Source organism: Pipra filicauda, unplaced genomic scaffold (genome assembly GCF_003945595.2).
Source record: "Pipra filicauda isolate LSUMZ 115617 unplaced genomic scaffold, ASM394559v2 scaffold36_size6622888_pilon, whole genome shotgun sequence".
NCBI lineage: Eukaryota > Metazoa > Chordata > Aves > Passeriformes > Pipridae > Pipra > Pipra filicauda.
In genome coordinates, this window is record NW_024104498.1 from 4,664,898 (window position 1) to 4,689,175 (window position 24,278).

Here is a 24,278-nt window from a genome sequence, read left to right on the forward strand (position 1 = left end):
AAAAATGGATGGACTTCTCCAGCCAAAAGCCATGTTTGATGGGACCAAAGCACAAGGACATTCAAAAAGAACGAGACAAGCTGTAAAACGTCTGTCTTACAGGAGTCCCAGCACTTCCCCAAGCATTCCTAGGCAGACCCAGCCCCTGGAGCTCAGTTTCCAGAAGGCAGTGATGAAGAAATGCCCCGTTGCTCCTCTCACCTGGGGTTCCCTGCAGAGGCAGCATCACCATGGCAGTGGGAGCTGAAAGCAGAGGCAGCACAGTTACACCTGATAATGCCGACAGTGCTCCCTCGAGCCCAGACGAAAAGATTCATGGCTAAACATTACAACTTTCTTATACCTCAGTCCTCTCTGCCTGGCCAGGAGTGGACTAAAAACCACACAGGCACAACCTCGTGTGAAACCCCCTCAGCTCAGCAGGCCCAGGGTTCTGCTCTCGCTGTGCAACTCCATCCAACCCACTTGCAAACACTGCACAACACCCGAGCGCTTTCCAATCCAAAACCTTTGTGCACAAGCTGAACTTACACCAGACACTAAAATAGCTTAGGCCACAACTGAGTTGTTTGTAAAATTCTTTTTAATCTAATAGAAATGTTTTCATGAATTTTTAAAAAAGATTTCAATGAAAACAGCTTTGGATTCAGACATTCCCTTGCCACGTTGTGAACATAAACAGCAGCATTGCACTAGGAACAAGTGACACCGACCGGTTGAGCTTCACCATTTTGTATGAAGCGGAAAAAAAAAAAAGCAAACTGCTTTAGTAGGAGATAATTTCAATTATTTTCTTTAAAAAAAACCCAAACCCTCAAGCATGGGCTGTCATCTCAGCATTGTTCTCCCTCTCCCTTCTTAAAGGAAGAGTTCAGCTCCTGCAGTCTGAGCGCTACAGCAATGTTTGCCAAGTGGAAATATAGAGTGGGAGAAGAAACTGTTTATCCCCAGTGCTACTGAACCCCCAGAGTTTCAGGTCCCTTAGAGGAAAGCTCTTCTTACATAAGAAAGACAATTAGAATTGGCAAACTGATGCAAAATATTTATTCCAAGTTAGTTATTTTTGATGCAGTAGTTTTTCCCCCTCATACAGACTCAATGTGATAGTCACTTTTTAAAATCTGTAAATAATGTTATCAAAATAATCTTAATCTTTGAAATCTCACAAAAAATTTATATTTTACAATCCACCCTGAATATCAAGGCTGCAAGAAGAAGAACACAAACAATTCCTATATCCAAATATTTTACAGCTGTACCCAAAAAAAAAAAAAAAAAAAAAAAAAAAAGAGAAAACCACAAACGCCTGGTTAAGTGATGAAGCTCCCCGAGCCGCCAAAAAAAAAAAATAAAATAAAATATCCATGTTATTAGCATTAATTTAACATAATTAGAACTTCAAAAGCCATTTTGTCATCGACAATGATTGTTTTAGCACACCGTTACCGCGCGGCACTGGGCAATGCGGCGGCACTGTTAGAAGCTTGTTGTTGCAGAGATCAGTCAGCCACTTGTGTCCTGCTCACACGACTGAACTTGTGCACTGCCCCACAAGGGATTTCTGTCAAAATTTGCTAGCTGCACAAACTTCTAGTAAGCATTAGGGCAAAACCAAAAGAAAAAGCTAAAGAAGCCAATTTCTCTCTTCTTTGGGATACAATCATTTCCCTTGTGCATGAAGTATCAACAACAAAAGAAAAAACTGAACAGACTGGAGACAGAATAAACTCTGTTTAGTTTATACAACCCCAAACACGTGTTGAACTATGAACTGAGTTTATTGGGTTGGTTTTATTAATTTTAATTTTATTGTGCCCAGTTTCAGGCATCGTCATCTGACGTTTCGCTGCTACTAGTTTCTGTGTCTGAGTCCTCAATCTTTGTCTTAAAAGTGCTTCTCCAGTGGAACAACAGGCTGGAGCCGCGGCCCTGAAGAAATCCATTCTTCCCAAATCCATTTCTTCTTCGCTGTAGGAATGAAAGCAAGTTTTTAAACAAGTAAAGTTGTGGGCAGTAACTGTCCCTAACCATGCACGGACACAAATTACATATTTAAGTGTGTATACACACACACTCTGCTTGGATAATGCAGAGCCATCAATTCTACTACAGTCTCACTTCAACTCTTTGCCTTCCTTGAGCATCCTTAAGAATGACCCCACAGAAGACTTGTGCATGAGGAGGGAGAAGAGCAGTCACAAGTGGCAAGAGGTGTAAACATACCTGCTCTGATTTAATCTGGAACTCTTTGAGCTCATCCTCCGTGAGGGGAAGGTAGTTTTCATCATTTTCAGGATATTCCTGCCATCCCATTTCTTTCAATAACCTGATTGTGGAGAAAATAAAAGGGGCGTGGGAACTTAAGCAAGGGAACAGTGGCGAAGGAGAGAACCCTTTGTACGTGAAGCACAAGGTTTTGTACTAAACCACCCTGAATTCACCAGGGAATCTTCTCTATCAGAGACCATTTCAACAATCTTTTGTGTTTACCCAACATTTTTCAATGTCTTTTACAAATATTTAACCATCAGCAGCCCTGTACAATGGGTACATAACCAGCCTGGCGGAAGGCAGGGATTTCAAATTCCAGCCCAAGGACACTGAAGGAGGACATGAGGCAACCAAACCAGTATCACAGCTCAGGATCTCCCTAAACCTCACTATCCGCTTGCACCAGATGCTCACAGTGCTTACTCACTGACGTGAGATACAGACTGAGATACCAGGCAAATATTTTCTTAGCTCTCCTCCACTTCTGCAGCATGTAAAGCAGCACAGGAGTATTCTAAATGCAAACAAAGTGTGGTGTGTGCGTCCTCAAACCATTCCATTCAGGACATCTGCTTGTAAATTAATGAGAATCACACCAGGTTCATGTTGACTCCCAGTGTGGGCAAGTAAATATCTAGGCAGCATTAGCACATGGGGATGTGGCACTAGAGCAGCACTGGAATTTAATTACAGACCTTGGTAAAGCCTTGGCTCACCTGACACTGGTGTCTTGTTTTACTTTCAATAAGATCCTGCCCAGTCCAGCACTAGTTACAAAGCCCACACACCTCCTGCTCCACACACACAATGCTACTGCTGCTTCCCAAAAACAGAGTTTTCTTTGAAATAATTTCCTTCTCCTCACACAGCCCAAGGACTCAGCCTCCCTTACTTTAGAGACTCTATTTTGCCATTTACTCACCTGTGTTCTGCTTCCAATGAATGGGAGAGGTTTTCCCCCTCCTCCGGCAAAGGGAGAGAAAGGCCATTCTGATGGCAATTCTCTTCCCAGTTTTCCTTTGGTTCTGGTGTGCTGTTGCTCTCCATCTAAAGAAAAACAAAAGCATCAGAGTGTGCCAAGAGCACAGTTCCAAGTTCAAGCTTCTGCCTTTGAAAGTCCAGCCAAGCCTTTCACCTTGAGCCTGTGTTTCTTGCAGAGCCTGACTGATAATGGCTGCAGCAATTTGTACCTGGCTGTGACAGGACAGCGCGCGACGAAGGACGTTTGGTGGACTGCGCTGCTGCGCCGAGGGAACGAGTGCTGGCACGGCAAAGCCATCACCAGGGGCTTCAGAGTGACAGCCAGAAAACTACGAGAGTTAAATGCTCCTAAGGACACGCTTTACAGACACATTAAGGCACAGATTTATGCATTCAGGAGTCTGGTCTGAGCCTCTGAGGCTTAAGCCACAATCCTGCCCCTTTCACAAGCACAGAGTTCTACTTTCCCATGAATGTAGTTTGATAAGGAAGTTGGAAAGCAAAACAAAGATGTAAAAACATGGTATCATTCCACTCCTTAGAGAATCCTTGCAAAAAATCTAGATTACCTTCAACATCTGTGACCTTCCCTTCCACCTCATTTATTACTTATCCATTTGCATTTCTGTTACAGATCTCCCTCCATCACAGTGCTGTGCACTGCATCTGTTGGCACATGTGCCAGGCCAGAGGGAGTCAAGCCTTTCCTCCTCCACAGCCCTGAATTACATACACTGCTCGGGGCTTTTTCAGTCCCCAACTCCTTAACTAATAATGATCACATATACAAGGACAGTGATCTTACATCATCCAGCTTGTCACATTCCCTGTTCTCTGTTATCTCCCCGTTTCTATCATCTTTCAGTGCCTTCAGGAATTCGCTCTTTTTATCAGTGGTCCGGCGCATCAGCTTCGTCAGGCGCGAGGAGCAGATCTCGATGGGAGGGGTGGTGCTGGAAGGACTCTGCACAGGGGAGGGAGAACACAGACAATTTCAAACTGTGCTGCTACAGAGTTTCTCTTCAGTGTCTGTGCTTACACCTTTCAAACAATCATTAGCTCTTTGGGTGGCTATTAACCCCTCAAAACTCCCCCAGTCTAATGTCAAATTCCCACCAAAATACTGATGGGTGCTGCACATTCACTTTTCACTTCTTCCCTTACCAGCACACTGTTCTCCCATCTAATATTATCAACTCAATTTCCCCCCCCCAGGAGTCAATTCATGTGGCCATATTTGTTTTGTTCCTTGGCAGTATAACTCTCCCAAGCAAGCTGAAGCCTACAACAGAACATTAAGGCAGAAAACTTCATGCAGGATTCCTGCCCTACAAAAATTAACAAATTAAGGAGATTAGCCTCAGTTCAAATTTGCGTCTTAAGTCATCCTGACAGACTCTACCCTGAAATTAGCTATGGGGAGGTAATCTCCTTTCAGGGAGTGGTCAGGTCACATCCTTAACTACCCACAACCGGGTGTGAAACAAGCAGCCACAGCCTCGGGATCCTCCCCTGGAGAGCAAACTGCCAACTCCTTGCTCTGTGCACTCAGCCCAGATGGTTCAGTGTGGAGCCAGACACAGACAACCCTGGAGCCTGTGGGAAACCTGCTCAGCTCGGTGCACGAATCCAAGGAAACCCCCTGTGCTCTTCCACAGCCTTTAAGCTTCCCTAATTACCTGGGGCTGTGAACCAGGCACACGGCACAGCAGTTGCCCACTGGCAGTACCCCAGCCGTGATCCTGCAAAAGGAGCATTGCTAACCAAGGTCAGCTTTCAGTTTAATCTGTTCCATGATTGACTGGACACTCAAAAGAAGACTAAGAAAACATTATGTGAAATTTCCTGATACCTTAACCTCCTGCTCATGTTTGGAGTTCATGTCTGGTTACTCTAAAACAATGAGGACTTTAATAATTATTATGGATACCTGACAGCAGAATCTTCAATGCAAAATTACTCTTCTCCTTCATGTACTCGCTTTTATTTTTTTTTTTTTTGGTCAATATTAAAACAGTAACATTTCCTGAAGTCTGCAGTGTTTTTCTACCTACACACTTTTTTAAGCTGGGGAAGAAGGTTGCAATTTCAGGCTCTTCAAAACAAATCTCCTTTGCCAAGAATTTTTATCACACTCGCCGTGCTCTGAGCAAAGATCAAGGGAACTAGAACAAAAACAAGGCAGCAACTGCTGCTTGAATTTCTAATGCCTGTTGCACGTGAAACACTGGACTGAAATAAAGCCTTCAGGGAAATGCAGGCTGGAAGTAACGCCTTGCAGGACACATTTCTCAAGCAGCCTTCTTGGATTTTGCCTAATTCAACACAGTAAGGAACAAATCACCAGTTGTAACAGACTTAAAAAGTGACTGTGACTATCAGGATAAAAAGCCAACACAGTACTGAAATTAAGCTCTCAACAAGACAACTAGTTTGACTGCAGAGACAAAAGGTAACAGTGAACAAAGGAGACTAAAATTAGATGTCTTCTAGTAACTTGGAATACTCTACTTGAACTCTTTGCTAGTGGCTGTTTTAATCTTTAATAAGCTGTTGAGGTACTAAAACTTAATTTATATGCATTAGGGGAAGACAGTTATAGCTAAAGTTTAGAAACCACAGATTTCTGAATGGGAATTAATTTCACCTCAGTTCTGGTTTCACGTGTAACCTTCTGTAGAAGGGTTATGTATAGCAGCAGTTTTATGTTTTACAGAACATCCTCTTTTAGCACTAAAGGAGTACAAGGAATCATTTTTGGCATCTTTTCTGAAGTAAGTTTAGCCCTTTGACTGAAACATCAAGGCATCTCTCAGTTTTGTGGTGTTGCCTTCTTTTTTTGGGGTATTTTTTTTTTAATGAGAGCACTATGCAACACCCCAGATTCTGAGGTCAGTCTGTGTATCAGGGGTGGCTACTCTTACAGAAAAGTAATCCTGAATCATTTTAAGAATTCTGACTGTATTGTAACTTAAGTTGTCTTAGGCTGGCTTGTGGGGACATGGGGCCGGTGCCAGCTGGCACTCTTTTAGTTTTCAACACACTGTGGTCTCTTATGAATAAAGGTGCTATTTTCACCACTTCTGCAGGAGGGGCATTACCTTTCAGAAACAAAAAAGCAGAGATTATTTGTAGTAGTCCTGGGGAGCCAGGATTACAGTACTATGTGCTGGCCACAGTCACATATTTTCATACTGTAAGTCTCCAACAGACTCACAGAAAAGCATCTTACAAGTGGCTCAGTTTTAGTCAGGAGGAATTTTTAAGCCCTTTTTGTTTAGTTGATTGACGCTGGTAATACAAGAAGCATTCCAGAAAGTCCTGCTTGCTCTGGGGAAAACCCAGCTGCCCACCTCTGCTCTCAGGTTAGTACCCCACACCTCCACTGACTGAAGCTTCACACAGGACCTCCTTGGGGGGTGGGTGAAGGAGACACTTGTGTGTATGATACAAAGTGAACACACCCCTCCGTATCTGCTGAGATGAAACCCTGTTTAAGGTGTCCATGCTGTGCTGTGCATTACAGAAAAAACAAGGCAGCACAAAGAACTTGGTCTAAAGACAGACAAAGCAAGGCAAGGAAAGGAACACGGTGTAAGATCTATTTGTCAAAGTGACAGGTGCCTGCTTGTTAACTATTGCCTCTAATGACTGCTTGTACTCTCAGCTGTGGCTAAGGCAGGGAAGCTCAGGCTGCTGCAAAGTAAAGCCTGCAAAGCAGAAAATCATAAAGATGACAAGGCTTTATTTTGTAAGTAATATTTGTAAAGAAACAAGACAAATACACAACTAAAAAAAAAAAATCCCATTTCTACACTTAAAACGTGATCACAGTAATTTCAAACGTTGTGAATCATCATCACAGCCTGTTTTATTTTTGTTCTTTTTTTTTCCTTGTGTTATGTCACACTTAGTGCTGAAATATTAATAGAATTGTATTTAAGGTTCTCTCCATACTTCAGACCAAAACCAGGGGTGAATCAGTTTCAATCTCAGCAGATTGCCTCCTTCCAACACCAAAATTAGACACTGTAGCTGAAGTCACATGTACACATGTTAAACTCCTTCAACCCCCTCAGAGCTCACTGACCGTACTGTTGTTTTAGAGAAAGGAAATTAGGCAGATCACCTTCCTTCCTTCTTTTCCCACACTGAAGAACATCATGGGAATCAATTGACCTATCCACTCACATCAGTGCTTGGTATCTGCACTTGGATAACAAACACCAAGTTGATACATGTCTAGTTACACAACACCATTTAAAGTGTTAGTACTTTGGGTTTTTTTTTACTGTAGGGAAATTCTAACACATTTTAACAGTGACCAATGGCTTTTCAGCCAGGTAAACCACATTTTTATTTCTTATAGTGTATCAGAGATGTGCCAGAGAATGTACAAGTGAGTCATCCCTCACGGGTGCAAAGGCAGGTACCATGTACAGAGAGGGCCTTATCATGTCTGAGCTACAGTAGGTGACAGTGACAGAAGGTCCCACCCTATCCCAAATCCCAACCCCTTACCTCTTTGGGAGAGGTGAGGACTGAGCCACTTGCCAGTACTGCTGGTTTGGTTACAGACACTGGACTGGTAAAGGCAGAGTCACGGGTGGAGGAGAGCGAGCCTGGTTTATGTTCATTTCTGTTGGCTTTCCATGGGCTTGGCTGCATTGAAGAGAACATAAAATACGGGGTAGTTAAATGGTAAGGCACAAGTAGGGGTTGTTTGCAAGTAGTGAAATAAATAAACAACATTATGTTGGCTGTTGTATGAAATTTTTTCCTCCCTCTCCAAGAACAGTCTCAACAAGTTGACCTCAACCCCCATCATTTTTCCCCTGGAATCTTCCGTTTTCCTCAAATCACACACAGTTCTGCTTCATGGGTACCACCCTTCAGTAAAACACCATTAAGAGCTCAAAGAGAAAATCCAGCATTGCCCTTCATTAATTGGAATCACTACCAAGTAATGCAACTCATCCCACAGATGGGAAATAAAAAAAACCCAAACAATTAAATTCATATTTCTTAGGGGAACACTGCATGCCACAAGGAAAAGCACCCAATCACTTGACAGGAAGTTCCCCTGTGCAAGGAAGAAGCACATCAGGGACACATTTCTGTCCAGGGTGAGAATTCAAATTATTTATTTCCTAGGGTTCTGAAAGTGTCCATCACTGCACTGATTTAGCAACAACAACAACAAGGAAAAAAAAAGGAAAAAGAAGGAAAAGCAGTCACTTTGTCATAGTGAAGGAGCAATTGCTGTTTTGCTCTGGATACTCTCTGCAGTATCCCTTTGAATACACCACTGGCCATTTGGTTGAAGAGCAGAGACTTCCAAGATAAGTTTTTGTTGCTTGGAATGTTATTCCTGGGCCTCTCTTATCAGCCAAGGACAAACACTGAGAAGTGAGAGTCTTTACACAAAAGTTCCTAACAAGAAACTTGTATTGAGTAGCACAAGAATTACACCTATCAGAACATTAAGATATACAGGCTCCTTTGATCCCCTGGACTTCTGAAGCCAGCTTCAAGTCACTAGTAAAATAACTCATGCACAAATGGGATCCAGTTCAATCTGAGATGCAATAGATCTTGCAATCTGCCAGCAATAAGAGCAGAGGTCACTATTTCAGCATGTTCTCATGGGTTATTTTATTAATTTTTAAATAAATACATCACTAGGGGAGGCCACTGGCATTACTCTTCAACTTAAAAACAAGAGCATCCTGCATTATCAAAGGCATTCACAGCAGCCATTACAAACATTCCCTTCAAACCCCCAAAATATCCTGATCTGTGCAATACTGCCTGTACTAAAATTAGGGTACAGTATGACTACGACTTTTCTCTCTGCAGCTCTGGGGTTGCACTGTTCGATTCCCAGCTCTCCCACTGCTGTTCTCCCAGCTTCCACAAAGGGGCAGCTCAGACAGATCCAAAGACAGACCCCTACTGCTTTCCTAGGGTGGCTGAATATGACCTTCATGGATTGCCTGACTGTGAGCTATGAGCCATCTCAACCAGCCAAGAAAGAAAGCACTTGTTCCAGTGCCACCAGTTCTCTTCTTTTCAAAACTACTTGGTACAACTTAACAAAACCATTTTTCATTCAGTTTTCCTGTGACAGTTTTCCAATACTGCTGACTTTGTGGAAAGGAATGTTTTGACTCCTCTGCTACTTTATGCACTGCAATTCCAGTACAGCTTTCTAGAAGTCTTCAGAATAATGCATCCTACCACAGCTGCTTTATGGTCATGTCTTTAAGAAAAGCATCAATGCACACAGTTTTTCTGGCCAAAGATATGCTGATATCTCACCTTTTTGTTTTGCTAATGGTCATCATTCATTAACAAAAGTGCTGTTGATGACACCAGCAGGCAATTCTTCCCACTGTAATTCCTACCTCCAAGGAACACCACATTGCCCCAGCAACCACAAACAAAAAAACTACTTGGGTTTTTTTCAACACTCCTATATTTCATTCAGTAAAAGAACTACGGCCCTCCTTACTTTTCTAGGTTGTTTTTAAGGCTCAACTAAATTACACCTGAATTGCAGGATGTTACAATCTAATCTGATCTTAACCCCAATTGTGTTCTGAACACATCAAAGTAGTGTAGCCCAATAAAGATTTTTCAAGATAGTCACGTGAATAGTTCAAGCACATGGCAGCACACATTCCACCTCTCCAGCATTGCCTGTTTTGTCTTACTAAGATAAGGTTTTGTCTAATGCATGAGAACACACCCAAACAGATCTCAGCGTAGTCAGAGGTTAGTCCCTATGGACAAGACCAAAAGGCACTTTAACAGGGAACAACAATTTCAGTAGTAAACAGACCTCTACTGCAAAAGCCACTACCCCAGAAACGACTGAATTCCAACTCCTGCTACTTGTTGGGGGTTTGATTCCCTTGATCTGCAGTTCACTGACTTGGTTGGAACCCCCTGTACCTTGGAAGGAGGAGCTGCAGGTTTAGGAACCAGATTTTTGTAGACACTTGGGACAATGGTGGTGGCTTTGTTGCCATTTGCCAGGTGAGAAACAGGTGATGTAAATGCAGCTGAGAAGGCGGCGGAAGGATCCTCTTTTGAAACCTTTTTGATGACCAGCATCTTGGTAGGTTGCTTGGCACTAGGGGGGTTTTCTGCAAAAATGAAACAAGAGATTCTGAAATACAGATGTTCAGTTTCAAAACAGCTTCAATACTGCTCCAGTTCCTCCCCTCTCCATCTTAAACACCACACATCTGATTCTGACACTGCTATCAGCTGCTCTTCCATTTCAACTCTGAGCAAAGATACTGCATACGGATCTCAAAGTCCAATCTTTTCTCATTTAACCACAACAGCTCCCTTGATGCTGAAGGGAAAAACCCACAGTGACATCAGCTAACAGCCTTGCACCATTCTACAGGAATCAGAACAGACATGAGCATTTTTTGAGCAACCGTGGATCAGCTTTGCTAATTCACTAACACAGCAAAAATACATTGCATAACTTATACCTCAAAAGACAAAGTGCTTTTACAAACAAGCATCATTAATGGTTCTTGGGCCAAATCAGCACATTTCCAGGAGCATAACAATTAAAAAAAATAGTAATAGTGATAACAGGAAAAAGCCCCATAAATTAGTTTTTGAGCAGAACAACAGCTACCTGACAAACATGCAAAAAGAACACAACCAATACTATCGTCAGACGTGGTGTTGAGTTTCTTTTGCATTTGTACTATTTACAGTATCTAACCCAACTAGATATTAACAAACCTATATTTAATTGCTAGAGCTGGTACCTTGTTTCACTCATTTTTGTTTTTTAAAGGCACAGACTCACACACCACATCAAGATCAAAAGCAAGGTTGTTCTGAGTTAAAAAAAAAAAATCCAACGCAAACCACAGAATTAAGATAGTTTTGCTGTATTTCTAATATGAAGACCACAGGTCAGGAACTAATGTCTAGTTCACTCCAATCTGCTCTGCCCTTCAAGAGATGTCTGTGTGAAATTGTAACTGCAGCACGACAGGAAGCAAACGCAGAACAGCGACATTGCTGCCCACTTGCAGTTCTTTTATGACAAGACAAGCACAGTCTCAAGACAAGCACAGTCTCAAGTAGACAAAAAGGCCAAGAGATTAGTGAAGACTGTGGGAGGAAAACAACAAAGGACAGAAAGCAGCAAACTGTCTGCTTCACTTAGTCTTTAAAGTATTTAAACATTTAAACACCGGTTACAACTTTCTGCTTCAGCATCAGCATTCTGTGCAGTGACCTTTACCTACCCCATACTCCAGAAGGTGTCCCTAAAGGTTTGTTCTGGTTGTTTTGTCTTCCAGCTTCTGGATTCAAAGATGGCTGTAAAAAGACAATGCAAATGAGTGCATTGTTATATTGTATATAACAAAAATATAATCAGTACTAACATAACATTAGGTTTCTAGGAACCCAGAGTACAGCTAGATTTCTCTGAACAGCACCTGAAGGTGGAAGAGAGTGCTCTGTCACAAGATATCTAAAAATCAAGTTTGTATTCTCCTTGGTTTCTGCTGTATTTCCAGTGGAACTATCAGAGGGTCCAGGATAGGCCCTTCAGTCTTCTATTACAATTCAGTAGATTCTACCAGCCAATACACACATAAAAAATTTAGGTATTTAGTCAGCAGATCAAAAAATAAAATAGAATCCACCTTATCAGTATATGAAGAATCTAGCCTCCTTTCTCAAATACTTTAATACAAGAACTATACATCAGCCAATTAAAAAAAACCAACACCAAAAGCAATACTAGACTCCTAATGTAAAGGAATACATTTACTGACAAAAAAAGCGATACATTTAAATTTTTGTTAAGCTTCAGAGTCCACTTTTTAGGACAATCCTTCATGCAGACTCAGTGCTCTCTGCAGACTTACCTGTGATTCAGCATCAGAATTCAACCTAGTGGAACAACTACGGACATGTTCAAGCTCAAAGCAGAGCACAGAAAATCTAAGCATTCAGTGACAAGTGTTTCTGATTAGCTATTCCTCTTCCCCTGTCCCAAATAACCCCAGTTCAAAATACAGCCATCTTTTTCCTCTTTGTAATGAATTCTTCATATGTCGGTTACTATGGTGACAGCATAAGTTTCTAATAATGAGCATCTGAAATAGTAGGTATTCCTGTTCTTTAAGAGTTAGGAAAAAATGTCACACCATAGCACGAATTCCTGCCTCAGTCCCTAGAAATTCTTCTGTTTCAGAGCTTCATTTTTTAGTTACTGGTCAGATTTACAGCAGGGGTGCTCACAGCACAGGAGAAGTTAGGTCTGCAAAGCAGGCTGTTAGTCTTTCAGGACGAGTGTTGCCATTGTCAGCCAGGCAGGCCTAACAGCTACCTACTTAACCCCAGCATACAGCAATTCCACCATTATGGCAAAGACAACACAGGAGTTATTAAACAAAACTTGCTGCTAGCCAGCATGTGGTGTTATCATCTTAAAAATGGGGGAAACAATTACAGAAGAAACAGCCACGTAGTTGGGGAAGGCACCAGTCAAAGAACTGGAGAATATAGAAGAACATAGAAGAAGGATTTAGACCAAGACAGACGACAACAGTGCACAGTTGCAATTGTTGCAATATTTCTATATTTCAACAGGTTTCTGACAGTCAAAAGCACAAGCTTATAGGAATCCTGAATTACAGTATTATTAAGAAATCAGGTAACAGAAATCCATGCTCCAGCTTCATTGCTGCTCTCCGGGTGTTAACCACCCTGTGATGCTCCTGCTTTCAGCAGAAGCAGCTGAACAAGAACATGCAATCACTTCCCAGGCACTTCACTGAAAAAAACCCCAGCAGCTTAAATCAAACTGCCTCCTGTGGCAATTTAACTGTAGGCTCTGGATTTTGGCCTGAAGCAGCTGTGGGCATTCACACACTTCGCTCCAACTTCTAACTTCCCGAACAGAAGCAGTGCCAAACTGCCACAACAATTTCAGCTGTAAACAGCCTTCCAGAGACAAATACTGAACAGGACAGCAAAAACTTCATGCTGATGATACGCCACAAGTGTGCAGAGTATCACCAGAATCTCTCATTACAGGAGGCAGCAATGGCTTTAGCACTGAAGGTGAAGACAGAGGAGTTGCATTAGGTGAATGGTCCAAATTGCCAGAACCTTACAGATGATATTGTCCCTATTATACTGGTCAAGTTGAGACAGCAAGAAACAGATGTAAAAGAAAAAAAATGTGGTTTGATAATAAAATCCTCTTCAGGGGTCAGGAAAAATAAAATTGAATTGAAAAGAGAAAGCAGAAAAGGTGTGCACGTCTCAAAACATCAGCATTAAGGAATGTATGTGATAAGGATAAAAGCTGGAAGTCCAAGTACAATTTGATAAAGCTTGAAAAACTAAAGATATTGCAGTAAAAATAGAGCCAGGATATAAGAGACTATCATACTGATAATACCACAGGAATCAGAATGCTGAATAAGAAGAAAGTTGATGAACTGGAGATACTGATGGAAGAAATGGCTCAAGAAACCCCGATCCACAGATTAATGCAGAGAGAGGAAACAGCTCTGATAACAAAATACTGTTCCAGAAGATTCAAGACAGATGGTTGCAAAGGTCTGAACATGTTACGAATGAGCTTGGGAAGGTTATCACAAACACCAACATGTACCAGAATACAGGAAGACTGAAGATAAGCTGAACAGATGTATTTAGGAGCAAAAAAAAGGCTTTGTAAGCAAAGCCACAAAGTCAATCTACTCAGGTTTTGCTGAAGACCTGGCTTGTGTGTTTACAATGCCTTAAGTTCACAATAACCATTTGGCAAAATACATGTGCCAAAACCCACAGTCCAACAGGTCATCACGTCCTGAGGACTCTGGGTACCAATTAGCATCCTGTCAGCGCTGGAATAATTTTGTTAAACTTGTTGTAACCTCAAACATGGAATGGAATGCAACCCTAGATCCTCACCACCTATCAATGCTAATAAAAATGAGATCTGAAAAGCCACTTCTCACAGCTGCCACTTCTAGTGAGAAGCTAGACACTTACAAAGTCTTCTTCCTCAAACTGCAAATGCTCTTTATCTTCCTTCTTCTCCTCCCTGGATTCAACAGGCAGCTTTTCTTGAAAGGTGGAACTTTTCCGAGAATGGAAGTTGCCATTCCAGTGGCGATGAACTCCAGTTCCTCCTCCTCCACGCTGGCTCACACCATCATGGCCCCGTGAGGGACCATGCCAGCCAGGCTGACTGCCAGAAAGCCCGACATGAGCTCCTTTAGAAACACCAGAATCTACAGAATCATGGCGGAGAAGGGACGGCTGATGCCAGCAGTCTAAACAAAAGGAGATAAGGATGCAAATAAAAAAAAAAAAAATCAACACAGCATGCAGAACACTGGAAGTATCAAGCTGTTTTGTTGTTCAGTCAGTGTTTACTAGGTAACTACTGAGCTGAATTTATTAAGCTACTGTGTGATTGTATCAGAAAACGAGCTACACAATGCACATACAGCTACATGAATACCCCTTAAGCCCTGAGCAGATGGCATGGGAGAAGAGAGCAGTACAGCTTCCTTACGGGATGTTTTGAAAAGGTACATTTTGGGAAAATGTTGTTTATATTCTGCAGAGTTCCTCATTCCGTAGAAGGTTAAAAAGCGTTTGCTCTCGGGCTGCGCTCGGACCCTTCCCACTCACCTCCTGCAGTTCGGAGGGGCCCATTATTGAAAAACCCATCAGAAGAGTTGTGTCTCCTGCGGCTCACGCCAAAGCGGCCCTCTCCCCGGGGAAGATGCTCTCCATGTTTCTCAAAGGTGGCTGCAGGGGACTGCAGAAAGCAAAAAGTGATGTAATGAGGCATTCATTTGGACACCCCAGGAGCCTGTCAGTCCAGCAGTGGCGTTTTGTTAATTGAAAAAAAAAAACCACAACACCTCACCAAACCCCACGAGTTTTCCACATTTGCTTTGATTAATCACCATCAAGAAGCATGGATCTGATCAGGATGGCACACAAATCCACAGATCTCACACAGAATCAGAGAGAATCTAACACACTAATCTTACCCGTGGTCACAGCTGCAAAAGGAGGTGATCTGTGTTACTGTTACCTTGGTTGACTGCGGTGTTGAGAAGTTAAGCCAGGCAGGAACAAAGTCATGCTGCGCCATTTAGGTCCAGTGTCTCCCTTCAATAAAATGAGGCATCAAACCTCATGGCCAGGATCTGTAAATGAAAAGGACACTCCCCGTCATCTTTTCCAAACTGAAATAATAATATAATTTATCTCCCAAAGCTTGTCCTATGCAAACAGGAGGGGAAAAGTGCTGCAGTTTTTCATGTCACACTTGAGCCCTTTTTTTTCTCATGCTGACTTTGTTCCTCTGATTGAAACAGGTAAGAACTTCAACATTCCCACTTACTTCCTGTTTACAATTAACACACCCATGAAGTTCATGATAGAATGGGCGTGGAGGTGGGAAGAAGATGGAACAAACAGCATAGAAAAGCCACACAATGCACAGACATGTAAAATCAAGACATGCCAGAATTTGGGGTACAGTCCTTCACTGCCCCATAATCTACAAAGGGGTGATCACTGCATGTTTTATTCCAGAGGCTGTAAATCAAGTATGACAAATCAGTGATGTTAAGAGACATTCAGAGACCTGAAAGACAATCACACCTCAGCTCCTGCACCCCCAAAGTAAAGCTGTGTCCAGATCCACCAACTCCCATGCACCAGGGAATATCCTGTGCTGACACTGCTTCCATTGCTAAGAAAGCAGATGATGAGGAACAGAACACAAACTGCTGGAAGGATCTTAATGGAAGTTCAACTGAAGACCAGCAGAGGTGTCTCATTGACGAATCCAAAATCAAACTGTTCTTTCCAACGTATCATAGCAATTTTCATGGCTCAAAATGAGGAATATTTCACTGCTCTGTATAACTGAATTCCGCCTTTTTGTGGAAGGTTCTCCGATTTACCATTTTGCTTTATTTTTCAATTTTATTGTATAAGTAAATTTCAACATTGCATAAGCAAAAAAATAAGTACATATGATCACTAACCCTGAGTTTGGGCTCTGCAGTCCAATGTCCTCAGTTTGTGTGCTTCAGTGACCTCTGGGTTCCTTCCTTCTCCAGTATTCTGGAAGGCCAGCCTTGAGGCAACAGTGCGTCTCAAAGCAGAGCACGAGAGGCCGCACTTCGTGCCAAGTGTGCCCTTCACCCCCTCAGCTGCTCATTTTAACCTCTCTTTGCACTCTCACTACAAAAAAAAGATACCTAAGAAGGTAATTTATATTTAAAAAAGCCACGCCCACGTTCACCTCATTAAATTTCCTCTGGTTGTGGTAGTACAGAAATCAGGCTTTACATCACAAAAAGGTTTGTCAAGTCTGCATGACAACATTCAGAGCAACATCATGGTTAACACTGAACACTCAAGGTTGCTGGACAGTTCATGATCTGCAGCAGATCAACCTAAACACTCTGGAAAAAGGATGTTACATAAAAATGTTTGCCCTAAATGCTGAGACCTAAACAAGAAGCATCTGCCGAAGCGATCTTAAAATATAAACTTCATTTTTATCACATACATCTGCTAAAAAAAGGTAAAGTACTTTAAAAAATGAATGTTGGGATATACTCTGGTCTTCTCGTAACTTGGTAAATGCTCCACAGAGCTAAGCACTACTTGATATAAAGCTCAGAAGCAGGCACAAATATTTTCCCTGTTTTTCACCATTTACATGCTGAAACATAGGTCACATGAACAAAAAAAGCCAGGTCCAAAAATAATCTCTTCTACTCTATTTTTTGTAGACTGGGTGCTGCTTATTAAGGGACACAATTATTCCACAAGAGCTTCTTGTTCTACAGTGGAGAGTTCACTTCTGGGTCATAGTCCTCTTCCATCAAAGAGGGGAGACAGGAACTGTAGTCACTATAAAAAACAAACAAAACTCCATCAATACAAGTGGAATAAACATGACAAAGTATGACTAAAGAGAAGAACAGAAAGGGAAATAGAGCAACTATAGTGCAAGTGCCAAAAGCTTTTTGATCTTTGATCAAAACAAAACCTGAAATAATCTAATTTAAAAAAAAACAAACCTGAAAAGGGGATTTTTATTTTTAAATGAATCACTTCCCAGATTCAGTTCACAAAAGGGCAACAAAAACAAGCTGAATCAGAATAAAGGGAAGAGTGGAGAAACTGCTTGCAGCTGATGAAAGCGATTGCACACTTCACAGCAATTTTAAATCCTGCTGCTAAAATGAGACTCCAGGCAGCAAGTAGGCTTGGCCCTTCCACGAGCCTCATCTCTATGTGCCCCTATCATTCCTCACCTGCTCCAATACAGCCAGACTCCCCTCTCAAGAGGATGATGACAGTAATACAGCTGGAATTCCATTAACTTCTCCACAGAAAATACCACCACCAACAAAACCTGAGTTATTCTGCTATGACCTCTTTTTCCTTGAACCATCTTACCTAATCAGCAGCAAATAGATAGTTTACTGCTCCTGAAACATCTGAGAAGTTTTATTACTGTTTTGATGGCATCAGCTGTTTCTCAGGATCCCTTCAGGTGTGCCTTTATATTTGACTTATCAGAGTTTGTTTTCTTTGTTTGGATGTGGTTCCACTCTTTCATCGGTTTAGGTTTTCATTGCACTTATGTCATGCCTTAAGTATGTGGATTTTTTAAAAGAAAGTTTTTAAGGTGATTCTGATCAGCGCTCAAAATAAACACCACACAGGGAACAGTAAAAGAATCACCACCTTTTATCCTCTGAGTCATCCCCTCTAATAAATCCCCTCATTTTCATGTATTTTTTTTTGTTTCTGGAACTAAGTGTTACTCTTGTGTAGAGGAGTTTGGAAAGATGGAAACACTTTTGCACCTAAGCTGTGAGCCATGATCACGTTGCTGAAGATAAAGCAAGGACAAGCAGCCTCATAGGAACTACCTACCAGTCTCCAAGATGAGGAAAAATCAGAGTGGTCATGGCCATGCACAACACTGACCCGGGAACTTTCTGAGCAATCCTACCCCATACCACAAGCTACTAAGTGTCACACATTGCAAACAACTGAAGTGTTAATCTATAAAGACCTGGTTTTATATTAAAGGGTAATTTTTTATTGTGCATAGGGACATAATGGAACATCTGCTGCAGACAGAACAGACTTCCCATCATGATGAAAATCTGTACAGGTACAGAACTCCTTTAGATGTGACCTTCTGAGGCGGTTACCAAACATTTGAGCAGTAAGAAGATAAAACAGGGACAAAGTCAATGCAGCTGACTACATTTAAACAAGATTCATTACTTTCTGAATAAATACGCTTTTCAGAACAAACTCTAGAGCAGTTTGGCCATGTCAAACTATTAACAGAAGTCATATAATTTAAGAAGTTGATTTAATGAACCTTGAGAACCATTTGCAGCAATGTGAAAAATGAACCTAAAGAGAGCAAAGCCCACAGAGCGCTGTTCTCTGGATTTAAGGTATCTAAATAAACAAACACAGAATTACAGTTTTGAAGTAAGAACCAGGTCTGAGTACACAACAAAAATAAAACCACCACAGAAGTACAATACTCAGGCTCCATTCACGAAAAAGGTTCCCAGTACGTTTGGAAAGGGTCACTGAAAAGAAAGCACATCAACAGCTTGCAAAACTTGTGTTGCTGCAAGGCTTCCTTTTATATTTCAGCACAATCAAAACCAAGGTGAAACTTGTTGTAAAACTGCAACCACCAATTTTACAAACGATCTTGCAGAAGATTTGGGTCTCCCAACCTGCTATTTTGATGTCACTGTGAGTATGAGTGACCAGGGCAGTTCACTCAGCAGTGTCTAATGTGCATGTAAGGCAGCTCCTAGTCCTGTCTCCTTATTCCAGTAGGCACATTCACAACTCCTCAGTCACAGCCTTCCTGGGCATGTACAAGCACAAAAAGAACAAGAGATGCAACATTCAAATGCAATACTTCTTGCTAAAGCAAAAACCTTGTTGGGTGAAGTGTTGTAAATTATACTAGTATTGAAATCCTTTGGTCTCTGGGATTATCCCACGTGCTGGGTTTTACAGCCCCTTCTCACACACACTCTAAATTCTGTCCAACACCACATGTGCAACCTACCTGGGACCATTCCCATAACCTCCCACACTGCTGACAACAGTAACATCACAAAATCATAATGGTCAAGGCCCAAAGTCTCTCAATTCCCTTCTACAACAACCTACAATGAATTCTTGAGAAAAAAAGTGCAAGAACAAGAGCAAATAGCATCAGGACTCCCAGGATACTTTCTTAGACTTTTAAGCCAGAGTCTGTCCTACAGTTTATTACCAGTCAGAGCTTCCATGTAAATCTGTTCAGTTGCTTTGTTTTTAGACACATTTATACATTCCTGCCTCCCAAATGAGAGTGGGCACAGTTTACTTGTGCTTTGTGCAGAAGTCAACTTGTGGCTATAAAAAATGTCAGCCTCAATTCAGTTGCATATTTTCTCGTGCTACCAAAGTGCCCAACCCCAGTCTAAGAGTTTTTCATGGTACTCATGGTTTTATACAAGGTACACAGACTCATCAAGTCATCCCTCTGCCAAACTAAAGAGTATTCATGGAAGCATTCTGAAGACCTCTAATCATCCTTACTAGCCTTTACCATGTCCTTTAGACACAGTGTTACCAAAATTGTGTTCAAGATTTGGGACCATGGCCCATTTATCCGGTGACTAAACTGTACATTTTTAAACTTTTCTTCCAAATATCTAATCTTGTTTCTTTTTTTTTTATTATTACTACACAGAAGTGAAATGACCTTTGCCAGCTACTCAGTTCTTCTCATATTGCATTTACAGTTCAATTGAACTGATCTCTGCTTCACTGTGGAAAGCACAAGGACAAAGATCACCAGTAGCCACTCCCAACTCCAGGAAAAAGGAAATAAAAGTGCTTGTCAATGTAAATTTAATTAATTCCCTCTGAATTTGAATTTGAAATATTTCTGGTAATAGAAACCAGGAAAAAAAAAAGAAAATACTACTACTACTAATATCACTAAATGAGACATTCCCTAAAGGAATACTTCCTTTCAAAACAATGAAATTTGCATTAATGAGCTTTGGTGAAGAAAAAAAGGTCATCTGTCAACTATCCCATAATACTGTTCCACTGATCAAAATGAATGTTTGGCAAGTAATCTAAGTAAAAAAAATAAAATTAAACTCTGTATTAACACTTGTGTTCCACTTGTCAACAGTTCTAGTTAACCTTTACAAATAATTTAAACTATCATTTTTTACATGTAGCTTTAAAAATGTCTTAACTGTTACTTCATAGCAACCTTTTTTCATAAGATTTTATTGTTCCAAAAGTACGTTTTCCCCCTGGTAAATGCTTAACTTTCATAACTTAATACCCTTCACTGTGTCATTCTGCACACAAGCAGAAGTGGTATTTATCACTGAGTCAAACAAAATTGTCAGGTGCTCTTTTACACTGCCAGATTTCATTGTGCATTTGTCTAAACAAATATTAAAAACTGACATGAAAATGGAAGGAACATACAAGCATATTCAGTTTAAAGAGGAGACACAGACCACAGTAAAGAAACACTCAAAGTCGAGACAAACCCTCATTCTCCAGCACACCATCCATGAAGTTCTTGCTGCACCACAGTTGAATGGAGTTGCCCAGTTGTTTTCAGTCTTCTCTTAACCCTTCATCACACATTTATCAACCCAGTTATAGCAGCTGTAAAAGGTCACCTGTCTATCCCTGCCACAGTTTCAGTTCACTGCATTTCTATCTGTTACTCTAAATAAAACAAGTTTACTTAAAAAAAAAAATAGAGATTTGTTTTTCTAACCAGCCAAGTCAATTCGGATTTCAGTAATATTCCTAAAGATCAGATGTCAGCTGGGTTGCAAAAGCATTCAGAAAAATTAGTGAACAATTTAATGGATGCAGAAGGCAGAACAGAATTTACTTCCCTCATCAAATTTCTTTCAGTGAAGCTCCATTAAAGTTATTTAATCAAGCAGATATGCCTAAACACACAAAACAGGCCACTTTCCACTTCGTTACTCTTCAGAGTAGTGTCATTGAATAGGTGTAAGTTAGTTTATGATAAAGAATTCATACCATATGCATTCACTAGAATATGATCTTTTTCTAACAACTTCTGATTCACCCAACACATTTACAGAAACAGGGAGTCACAGCCTGAAGCCCAACCCAGGAGTCAAAAGCATGCTACTGACTTCCTTAAGAGTATCAGAAAGCCTCATGTGACATTTCATTATCCAGTTATCCACAATAACAGTCCAAAAAAACCCAAGAAGATCACTTGGTCTTCCTACTATAAACATTTTATTGAATAAAAAAATTGTATTTGGGCACATAGCCTTAAAGATCACCGAGCTCTCAACGCCCCTGCCATGGGCAGGGACACCTAGACCAGCCTGGCCTTGAACACTGCCAGGGATGGGACATCCACAGCTTCTCTGGGCAACCCCTGCCAGTGAATTACATTTCTAATGTAACTATAAATCTTGCTTCAACCTTGCAAGCATTATGAGGCCTTACTATAAAAGACATGAGTGCAGCATAACTGGTTCAACAGTTGTCATAACAACTGGTGAGCCGCGTCTTCTCGAGGTGAGATCATTTATTTGCAGTTCACCTACATAAAGTGTCTACAAAACAAACTTACTTTCATTTTGCTTTCACTTCCATTAATACAATTGTCTAGACACACCTCCGGCCTGTCTACACGACTGAAAAACAGCCACCTTTGGAGAGGACAAATGTAGATGTTCCGGACCGGCACGTACAACTGGTAGTGCTCACACACCTCAGGTATCAGGAACCAGAACAACTAAATCTCAGATATGCCATCAGTACTTGTTCTTTCCATTATATCACACAACTAGCCCTCCAAAACGGTTACCTGAAGGGAAAGGACAGTCCCTATTAGCTAAAAACACTGCTGAAAACATGGTTTCAATGGTATCTGGTTGCTGAAAAAAACCCAGAGCATCACTCACACCAGGTTTTCTAGAATTACAGAAATATGAGCCCATTTTAGAGCACTAAATGATGGATTAAAATGTTAATCATGTACTAAAACAAAATCTTCCCAGACAGAGATATTAAAAGTTTTAGTGAAAAGGAGCTATTACTGAAAGATTAAGACCTTGTTTTTCAAGTTTAAAGCAAATGAATCTATCTTGCAGAATCATCTCAACGTTCTGTGTTCTAGAAACAACACTGCAAATCTATATATTCCCAGCTGAAAACATGCCAGAAGCTTGGCCATACAAAAGTCCTTCCAGAGTAACAGGCTAGGGGTGGGGAAAATCATGCTGTTACATACCTGACCACTTATGCAACCCAGATGACTAATTTAAATGAACTGGAAATAGGTTAAGAAAGGCCCACACGGACACATCTATGTCCTAACCCCCTTTTCTCTGCTTCACAAACAAACTGTCCCTTTACATACTTACTTTCCACTTCTCTAAGGTCACACTGACCGAATCCTACCTCCTTCAAAATTCCTGGACAAAAACATGCTCCCACACAACCATTTACTGTCCAAATCCTTAACAGCCTGGTCTTGTAAACACATATTGAGATCCCGAGCGCAGTGGGTAAGGAGATGATTTTTTTCTTTCATAACAGCAATCAAGGACACCAGGGCAGACAAGAGTAACAACCAAATCACAGAGAAAAGTGAATTCTAGGACTGTGACGTAGGAAAGGTTCTACATCAAACAAGAAAACACCACTGGCAAAACCATCATCTTTAGAAATGCTATTCACTGACTGATACCTGCCCTCCAAGCCTCAGCTGATCCAAGTTTCTGCCAGCCAGGTTACCACATCACCACTGGGTCAGCAGTACTGAGGAAACCACAGAAAGCAAAGCCAGCAAGCTTGTCTTTGGAAGCAAGCTGAATTTAACTCAAAAGCCCAAAGCACATTTTGGAAGAGGTGGCATATGGGGAACCTGTACAGAGGCCTGTGTAAGATGATAAGCCTTTGGGCCTCAGCCAGCAAGTGTGACACACCACAAATGAACCGTGTTCCAGGGGGTTTTGGTGAGTTCACTCATCAAAGTATCAAGAGTACCAAGATAAGGTCATTTTAAGCATGTAAAATCCAAAAGGCTCAACTCCTCAGAAGCATAGAACGGGAACAGCGCAGACTTTCTAGATATTATGCCTTCCAACAATTATTCCCGGATGTTTCACATTATGCAGCTGCTGGCAATGCTGTCACCCCTTATGCCTCTCTCCTGTGCCTCTCAGAATTCCACTTCCCTCCAATGACCCTTTAACTGTCTTTAGTGCTGTTAATGTTAGAGAACTGCAGTATTTACCTGAAATATTAAAACCTGCTCACTTGCTCTGCCCTACTGCAGGGAGTAAGGTTTCAGGGATTGTACACCCTTCTCTTAAACAAGTGTATCTGTTGAAACTACTGATACAAAACAAAGAAGCACGTTTTAAATAGTATTAGGCTTTAAACGTGAATAATGTTCTAAACTTTCAAACAGCTTTAGCACTTACTAAATAAGGTATTTTAAATCTGGAGAAGTTATTTTGCTCATTTTAATTAAATCGAAAGGTCTTTTTAGCTCCTGAAGGGAACAAAACCAAACACCTATTTTGTTGTGCACTTCGATCTACAGACCTTTTGCAAGTATCTGAAGTCAAGATAAGGCTCTGTTCTGCCTGAAACCTTGGAAAGCACAACCCCTTGTCACGGCTGCCTTTAAAGGTGCCACTCTCCTCCCCAGAACCTCATGACAGAATGAGTGAAAGAGCAACGAAAAGCTCATCTGTACAGTCTGCCCAAAGCAACAAAGGAACAAAGTCGCTCAGTAGTACACATCAGGATAATGTTCAGTAGTACACATCAGTAGTACACACCAGGATAATGTTCCTCATCATCAGGAAAGAATTGCAAATATGTAATTA

At 41.2% G+C, this 24,278-nt stretch overlaps 1 protein-coding gene across 1 annotated transcript in view; it reads right to left on the reverse strand.

Annotated features, from left to right (window-relative positions):
• Nucleotides 1-1,021: 1,021 nt before the first annotated feature.
• Nucleotides 1,022-24,278, reverse strand: part of GPBP1L1 (GC-rich promoter binding protein 1 like 1) — a 30,355-nt gene continuing 7,098 nt past the window's right edge. Inside the window, exons 2-12 of the mRNA XM_027747149.2 lie at nt 16,338-17,214; nt 15,374-15,488; nt 14,962-15,091; nt 14,314-14,597; nt 11,541-11,613; nt 10,210-10,403; nt 7,774-7,914; nt 4,058-4,216; nt 3,194-3,318; nt 2,224-2,326; nt 1,022-1,968 (exon numbers count right to left, since the gene is read on the reverse strand). Coding sequence (XP_027602950.1) covers nt 1,822-1,968; nt 2,224-2,326; nt 3,194-3,318; nt 4,058-4,216; nt 7,774-7,914; nt 10,210-10,403; nt 11,541-11,613; nt 14,314-14,597; nt 14,962-15,091; nt 15,374-15,433 — 1,416 coding nt within the window. The 5' untranslated portion in view covers nt 15,434-15,488; nt 16,338-17,214 and the 3' untranslated portion in view covers nt 1,022-1,821. The remainder of the gene's footprint in view (nt 1,969-2,223; nt 2,327-3,193; nt 3,319-4,057; nt 4,217-7,773; nt 7,915-10,209; nt 10,404-11,540; nt 11,614-14,313; nt 14,598-14,961; nt 15,092-15,373; nt 15,489-16,337; nt 17,215-24,278) is intronic.